General features: G+C 56.5%; 3 protein-coding genes across 3 annotated transcripts; 2 read left to right on the top strand and 1 right to left on the bottom strand.

The window, feature by feature from the left end:
• Positions 1 to 789: 789 nt before the first annotated feature.
• Positions 790 to 2,366, bottom strand: H310_14971 (hypothetical protein). Its single transcript, XM_008882951.1, has one exon. It carries the CDS (start codon positions 2,286 to 2,288, stop codon positions 1,086 to 1,088), a length of 1,203 nt encoding a protein of 400 aa, XP_008881173.1. The 5' UTR covers positions 2,289 to 2,366; the 3' UTR covers positions 790 to 1,085.
• Positions 2,367 to 4,891: 2,525 nt separating this feature from the next.
• On the top strand, positions 4,892 to 6,361 carry H310_14970 (hypothetical protein; the record flags this gene model as incomplete). The annotated part of the gene is made up of 1 exon (XM_008882950.1): positions 4,892 to 6,361. The coding sequence occupies one exon, from the start codon at positions 4,892 to 4,894 to the stop codon at positions 6,359 to 6,361; it is 1,470 nt and encodes a 489-aa protein (XP_008881172.1).
• A 491-nt stretch (positions 6,362 to 6,852) lies between these two features.
• Positions 6,853 to 8,220, top strand: H310_14969 (hypothetical protein). Its single transcript, XM_008882949.1, has one exon. It carries the CDS (start codon positions 6,863 to 6,865, stop codon positions 8,084 to 8,086), a length of 1,224 nt encoding a protein of 407 aa, XP_008881171.1. The 5' UTR covers positions 6,853 to 6,862; the 3' UTR covers positions 8,087 to 8,220.
• The last annotated feature ends 70 nt before the right edge of the window (positions 8,221 to 8,290 follow it).

The raw sequence follows: 8,290 nt of genomic DNA, 5'->3' as shown, positions 1-8,290 counted from the left end.
ACTACCGAGCATGAAGATCGAATCATCGTACGAGCCATAAAGAAGGACCGTCGACTCAGCGCCGAGTCGCTGAAGGAGACATTTCAAGTCTTCCACGAGAAGGACGTCTCCACCCAAACAATTCGTCGCCGTATCCAAGAAGAAGGCATGCAGGAAGGGCGGCCAGACGCAAGCCCTTCATTTCCAAGAAGATCAAGGCCAAGCGACTGCTGTATGCTAAAACGCATCTCAAACGCACGATCGACGACTGGAAGAAGGTCATATGGACTGATGAGAGTCCATTCAACCTCTCCGGGTCGTGTGGCGCAAGCCCCATGAAGAATTGATGGACCACTGCCTCGTCCCCACATTCAAGAGTGGCCGTCAAACGTTGATGGTGTGGGGTGCCATTGGGTACAATGGAACGGGATCTTTGGTGTTCCGTGAAGGAAAGATGAAATCCAAGGACTATCTCGCGATGGTTGAAGAAAATTTTGTCGAAAATTTTGTGAAACTCGACCTGCCTGTGGATTTTGAATTTTTGCACGACAACGCCCCCACCCACAAGACGAAGATTGTCGACAAGTTTTTTGCAGACAATGCAATTAACCTGCTCGAGCACCCAGCCCAAAGTCCTGACCTCAACCCAATCGAACATGTGTGGGAGTACATGAAGCGTAGAGTGCGTAGTTCGCCCCCCATCCTCCATGGAAGGTCTGAAAGTGAGTCTCACAAAGATTTGGGATAGTATCCCACTCGATTTCATCCGAGGCATCATGGAAACAATGCCGAAGAGGATGAGTATGGTAATTGCCAACGACGGCGACGTAACCAAGTACTAATTGCCTCGAATACATCAATTTCTTTCTTGGGTATGCAGACTTTTGATTTCCCAAAATGTATACAATGTCAAATATTGGGTTCAATTCGCGTTGAGCTCACGATGCACTTGCCTTGGATGATGGGCAATGCAGAAAGAATTCTAGAACACTCGAGTACGCAGCAAAAGTCATTCAGGTTCCCACGGAACACACCAAAACAGAAGATTCTGATCAGGGTATTCAGACTTTTGTGACCCACTGTACAAAAGCGGTTCCCGATAATTTCTATCGTGAACGAACAAGCTCGCCCCGACTTGATGCACAGCCGGATGGGGAGTGAGCAATCGATGCAAATAGAGAAAGCAGACCAACTGTGAAGATGACCAAAGCATGGCCAGGCCACTCCATCCACACGACAAGCGACGCGACAGCACACACGACCAACAGCGCTGTTGGCGACACCTGACTCGCCGGCTGCGCTGCGATTTCCTCGGTCGTCCTTTGAACGCGAACGGGCGATTTGTCGGGCGGCGTGCGTTGATCGTTGGCGACGTTTTCAGCGGCGCAAGGATTGCACATGCGAAGAACTTGCCACTGCTTCGACTTGACGACGTGCCGTGCACAGTCCCCACATAACACGTGATGGCATACGATGCAGCGATGGCGACTGAAGCCGTGCAAGATGTCCTTGCCGCAGTTGGCGCACGTGGACGCGTCAGGCGGTGGTTCGTGCGGCGCTGGACGTTGCAAACTTGAGACTGGAGCAACGGCTGTGGCTGGCAAGTCGTTTGGTTCCGTTGGCTTGCCAAACAAACGCTGCAGGTTCATTGCGATGGCGACCATGTCGTCGGCCTTGCGCCCGACAAACGGCGCCGCAGTACCACACATATTCACGTGGCGCAGGGCCGTGACAAAGCACGAGGTCTTGCCGACCGGTCGCAAGATAAACCCAGTCAAGTACATTTCGCCTCGAATGTACGCTGCATTATGCGGGACGGACTCGTGCTCGATGGATCGAGCAGCCAGCACGATTTCCTGGCTACCCGGCAGTCTGCGCTCCGCCGTCAGGACACAAAACTCACGCGCCGTGGCTGGGAACAACGGGACGCCTTGCCAGAACTGAATCGTTGTAAAGGACGGTACATCGACTTCTTCGACGATACGGCATCCAAAGATCGTGGCGTCGTACTCGCGCAGACGTGTCGGGTCTTTCAGTTTGTTGGCGAGCTGGACGGCGGAGCATCCCACGTAGCACGTCGCCTTGACGGCATCGACGGTATAACCCGGGACATGTCCCTTCCAAAACATCACACTGGAGCTCTCCTGGCGACGGCGCAACGTCGTTCCAGCCGTCCACACCGTGCCGTCTTGGCCACTGTCTCTGGCCAAGATGGCGTCGAGTGTATCGACCCCCGTTTGCACCAACTCGTCTTGGCGTCGATGGACGGTGGGCATGTCTGCCTTGGTTTGCTTGAGCGGCCACGGCATTCCAGCGGTGGCTTGGCAGAGCGACGGGTGCTGCAGGTCGGCGCTCGAACTCTACTGACGTTCACGGCACAATTCTGTACGCTGTTCCTGCGACTGGCCGATGCGACAAACCCACCGTTGCGGCATCCTAATTCCCCACCGCATCCCTCACCCGGGTCAAATACCTCACCAAACTCTACGAATGGCGCCGCGATCCGAGCTACTCGGCCTTTCTCGCTGCTCTTCCTTCCGCTCCCAGGCGCCCCCTACACGCACTACATTCAACCTTAAGAGACCCAGGGCCTGGACGAACGCACGTGCATGCGCCTTCACGGCTTGATCGTTGCAAACCACTTCATCCAGTACAGGGACACGGGTGTCCGCAGAACACGCTCGCAACCCACGACAGAGAACAACGATAGCGATACACGAATTGGCATGGACACGACGAACGATTCTCACCGCCAAGTCCCTGCAGCGTGGTCGACGGGGCATCGACGTGACGGAAAGCGACGACCAGGCGATCGCAGAGGTCGCCTGGAGAAGCGGTGGCAAGTTAGACGGCGCAGCCTAGAGGTTCAGGCACGGGACCTGCCGCATGAGCCACGAAATCAAGCAACCTTTCCCCATATGTACATCATTTCGTGGAAACCCCTCTCGACGAAAGATGACCAACGATTGCTCAAACGATGTGCCTTTTGAACGAACCGAGTCCGTCAGGAGCCGTAATCAGAGTCGATCCACAAAAGAACTGTACGAAAGAATGAAAACATGGTCGTTGTGTAGCGCACGACCGTGTGCACAGTTGGAAACCCGCGTGACTGACTTGCATCAGCGTCTTCTGCGCCCTTCGTTTGTCTCGGAACGCCAAGCGAATAGCGCTACGTGTGTTGGGCGATCCCCCGCCTTTCATCCACGCGGGCGCCCGGGACAAAGTATTCATGGATGACGTGGCATAACGTACGAACTAGAACAAAGTTTGGGTTCACAGCAATTTGAATTGGCAACCCACTCCCTTCGCGACTACTTGTTGGTGGATCGAACTCGTCGCGTCGAGTACGCGGGGCTATGCGGCCAACCATTTCGTGGAGGGCACATGTCAAGGGGGGGTTGGCATTCCCTGGTGAAGTACACAGCACACCTCCTTCCTCGATATCTGTAGGTGCCGAACAATTGCTAATGTACCTGTGGGTCATTGCCAAGATCGTCATGGGATCGTAGGCGTGTACGTGGTGTACGGCGCCATTGCTGACTGGGGCATCCGCTTCAACTATGTCAACCCTCGTCAGCCTTTACCCTTTATCACGTGACTCCCAGTTGTGCGCGGGATTGCCTCATGTTGTACAGTTGGTGGTTTCGGCGTCAAGCCGCTCCTTTGGAGCCAACTGTACTAGTCAACGATCGACGAGTTGGGCCTCTTGCCTCCTAACTTGCGCTGGGCTACATCCTTTGCCAATGCATTGCGATGCCGTCTTGCTGTGCACGCCCGGCTATTCCGTTGGGAGGCTCAACATGCACAGAGGGTTGGCGGACATCGATGCTGCCCTGGACGACTCTTGGACACGAGCGATGGAGTTGCGTAGACACTGTGACAACGCCCCAAGCCTCCACTTTCAAAGGACAAACGACGTTCTTTTACCTGCCCCGGACGACACCAGCGCGACCGATCAGCGATTGTGGCTCAAGCGCATCGTAGCCGCGACTCTAGTTGACAAGTTGATGTGTCGGCGGATTTCGCCTGCATCCACGTGACACTGCGGGGCAACCTATCGCTGAGTGTGGTCATTTTGTCTCGAATGTCAGCGATGGCGACCACGAAGTCCGTCCAAACCAGCGCCACGCTCGTGTCCATCAACGGGATCCCTTGCGCAGGCATTCTAGGTCTGATCAAATTCTCATCCCGATGGTGTCCGACGCTCTCGTCCGGCGACGGACCTTGCGCCCGCCGTTTGCGTCTTCTTTTGTACTGGTTTCGTCGCCACCGGTGCATTGCTGGCCCTCCTAGCCGTTTGGACCATCGCCGCCCACGACCGCCTTGCCAACCAGAACAGCATCAATGGTACGCCGTCTGGCCACTACGCCTACCTCCTGACCAGTCCGGCTAGCCTGGCACAACAAAGTCGTGTCCTTATACTATCGAACGCGTCATCCTTCCAACACAGTGTCCCACATTCGTTGCGGCAGCGACACCCATTGTTTTCCCCATGCAGCTCTGACTTGTCGGAGTCTCCTTGGCCTTGGCCATGCACAGGTCAAACAAGGTAGCTCACCGAGGCAAGACTCCCCCAGCCAGTGCACACACCCCGACGGCGTGGGATCGCGGCTGGATTTGGCCATCGCAGCCCAATCGATCTTTACGCCGTCTCATGTCTCCGTCCAGCGCGCCCCGACGGACGCACCGCCAAAATAAGTTGGGCCGTTCTGTCGTTCCAAGTTGGGGCGTTCAACTTCCTAACCACGAGGCGCGTTCAACGTTCGCGAGCACTAAAAATAGGCGGCCCTTGCAATTCCTTGGTGGGGGGTTTCGTGCAGGCGCTAACTGACGTGGCGATCGGCCTGCAATGGTCGGCCATTGTGCATTTCGCGACCGTCCCCACTCGTCTGCCCACGAACACACTCGTCCGATGGACAGCGTGATCGAGTTCGTCCCGCGGGTCGTGTACTACACGTCGTTTTCGGAAGGCGCGACGCCCAGGTCCACGTCCGACGTCCTGTACTTTAGTATTGACCGGCAGCTCCTGTACACAAACTTTTACCTGGACTTTGGACCGCTCAACCTGGGCCACACGTTCTTGTTTAGCCAAGTGCTCAACGACGAACTGAGTCGCGTCAAACCGTTGGGAAAGAAGCTCGTGTTCTACTCGTCCACGGACGGCAAGCGCAAGGCGAACGCGATATGCATCCTGGCGTGCTGGGGCATCCTGTACAACCACATGACGGCCGCCGACGCGATCGCGCCGTTCCAAAAGATGCTGCACACGCTGCCCCCGTTCCACGACGCCACACCGACCATGTGCGTGTTCAAACTCACGGTGCTGGATTGCCTCTGTGGGCTCGAGAAGGCGCTGCGACACCGGTTTCTCGACACAGCTACGTTTTGCGTGGACGAGTACCAGCACTACGAGCAAGTCGAGAACGGCGATCTCAACTGGCTTTCCCCCAAGTTCATTGCGTTTGCTGGCCCCCACGACGTGTACCGGCACACGGCAGAAGGCTACATCTCGCTCACACCCGAGCACTACGTCCCGTACTTTAAATCGAAGCACGTCACGCTCGTCATTCGGCTCAACGAGAGCCTGTACGACGAGTCGCGGTTCAAAGCCGCGGGCATCGACCACCTGGATCTGTACTACCCTGACGGCGCCAACCCCCCGAACGACATCCTCGACCGATTTCTTGCCGCGTGTGAGGCCACGCCCGGAGCCGTCGCGGTGCATTGCAAAGCAGGTCTTGGGCGTACGGGAACGTGTATTGGAGCGTACCTGATGAAGCACTTCCACTTTACCGCGAAAGAGTGCATTGGGTGGCTCCGGTTGTGTCGAGCGGGCAGCGTCATCGGCCCTCAGCAGCAGTTCATGGAAGCGATCGAAGCTCGCATGTGGAGCTACAAAACCGTAGCTCACGACACTGAGTCGACAAGTGGGCACAAAGTGCTTGCTCCCACCGTCTTGCACGAGTCATCTCCTGCCAAAGCCAAATCGATGGCCCTCAGCATGGTCAAAGCTTCCACCCCCGTCACTGCCAACATCATCGTGCCTGGTAGATCCGCTATCAAACAGACCATGACGCTGCCCACGAGGGTCGTCCCTGGTTCCACGTCGCCGCTGCATCTTCCACCTTCGTCCCCGAACAAAGCAACCGCGCTCAAAGCAACCCTCCGACTCAACCTGTCATTTCAAAGCTCCAAGACCAGCTCGAGCCCCACGTTGTCCCCAACGAAACCATCGGAAGCCACGGTCGCGCCCCTTCTAGAATCCCCGAAAACCCAAGGCGACAACCTCCGCGAGCTCAAACACACATGGTCCAAGAGCCCCAACCACAAAAGCCCGACACATGCCGCCGTTAGTAGAAGCTTTGGAGATGACCATGAATAGAACTCTGGAACGCTGGCCGTTGCGGACCCATCGATCCGCCACCTTGATCAACTACAGCTCCTGCACCTTTCGCGCACGGCTTGGAGCACGATGCTAGTCCATGCAGCGCAGTTGAGTCGCAAGAGCTTCGGAGCTACGTGCAATTCACACTGGGCTCACTGTCGACCAAGGTCATTAGCACCAATAGCCGCGATGACATAGTGATTGTGGCGCACACTTCATTGCGCCTGCATGTTGCTGGCCCTGCCCACAAGTCCATGTCCAGCGCCAACGCTCCCGCCGCTCGCAGCGCCGACTGAACAATCCCGGGGAGTGCCGAGTGACGTACATTCCGAGGCTTCTGTAGAGTACACAGGATAGGAGATATCGGGAATGTTGGTTGTTGAGTAAAACCGCTGGTGTCGAGATGTGATTGGTAGAAAGTGGTCGTTCTGAACATTTCATTGGCTAAAATAATCGACCCCTCGTTCCACCACAACATTACCGCATTTGCTGGGGAACATGGCAAAGAAGGCGGCGACGAACGCTAGCTCTGCGACGGCGCCAGCACCGCTTCCATCCAAGGCCGACGACAGTGTGGCGGAGCTCGAAAAGACGCTGCGTGCCGAGCGACAGAAACTGACGTTATTTCGACGCCCGCTGTCGGTGCTGTACCACTTTTCCATCGTGCTCAAGGATTTCGTTCGATGGGCGATCGTGGCGCTTGCAACGCACCCCCTGACACTGTTCCTGGCGCTGCCGCTCGTGTTGCTGTGGATCGGCCTCTCCAACACACCGGGCGAACACCACGTGTACTTGGACGAGTTCAACACGAATGTCGAGTACGTTGTGTGGTGGGTAGGCCTCGGCGTGCTGTCTAGCGTTGGCCTCGGCACCGGCATGCACTCTGGCATTCTGTTCCTGTTCCCGCACATCTTTCTGGTCGTGCAAGGCGCTGAATTTTGCAAGTCGACCGACTTCGACACGCGCCACCACACGTGGTTCCGTTCATTCGAGACGAACTGCGGGTCGTCGACCGGCGCGGACGTGACATTCGTCTCGATGTTCACCAAGGTCGCAGTCGCGTCGATGCTGTGGGGTGCAGGGACCGCGTTGGGCGAGATTCCGCCGTACGCGCTGTCGTACGCGGCGAGTGTGGCCGGGAAGCGCAACGAAGAGTTTGAGGACATTCAGACGTCGTCTTCCGAGTACAACGCGCTGAACCACATGAAGGAGTGGATGATCTCGTTTTTGCAACGCCATGGATTCTTTGGCGTGCTGCTCATGAGCGCGTGGCCGAACATGGCGTTCGACTTGTGCGGGATCTGCTGCGGCCATTTTCAAATGCCGTTCTGGACGTTCTTCGGCGCGACGTTGATCGGGAAGGCGCTGATCAAGGCCAACTTGCAAGCGATGTTCTTCGTCACCATCTTCACCGACGCCACGCTTACGGAGATCGAAAAGTTCATTGCGGCCATCACCCCCGAGTCGTGGGAGCTCGATCAAAAGGTCGCCCAGTTCCTGCTCGAGTGCCGCCACAAGTTTCACGCTGTGGCTGACAAGGCCAAGGTCGACCACGCGGCGGAAGGCGCCGCGGCCGACAGCAGCTCTCTCATCTCGCAGGCCGGCGGGTTCATCATGGTGGCGTTCATGGCGTACTTTGCGATTTCGTGCATTGAGCAGTTTGCCCAACAGCACGCTGCCGACGAAGACGAGAAGACTGTCGAGAAGGCCAAGAAGAAGTAATTGGCACATTTCTATAGAGGATACACGATCGTTCGCCACGACGATGAAATATGACAAAGGGGGTGAATGTGTGTGTGTGTGTGGATGTGGGCAACCCACAGATCGTGATGACGTCGAGGGAACTAGCAATCGAGCCGTAACGCAGGTTGCGAGTGTAGAAATGGCTCCATGATGGACTCGAGGGCGTGTCTGCAGTGAGAACAA

The sequence above is a fragment of the Aphanomyces invadans genome (assembly GCF_000520115.1).
Source record: "Aphanomyces invadans strain NJM9701 unplaced genomic scaffold supercont1.116, whole genome shotgun sequence".
Taxonomy (NCBI): domain Eukaryota; phylum Oomycota; class Saprolegniomycetes; order Saprolegniales; family Verrucalvaceae; genus Aphanomyces; species Aphanomyces invadans.
This window is presented reverse-complemented; position numbering and strand designations above follow the sequence as displayed.

What these genes read in the sequence shown, in the direction of transcription:
- H310_14971 (XM_008882951.1), bottom strand. Translation starts at nt 2,288, where the DNA reads ATGCCGTGGCCGCTCAAGCAAACCAAGGCAGACATGCCCACCGTCCAT.
- H310_14969 (XM_008882949.1), top strand. Translation starts at nt 6,863, where the DNA reads ATGGCAAAGAAGGCGGCGACGAACGCTAGCTCTGCGACGGCGCCAGCA.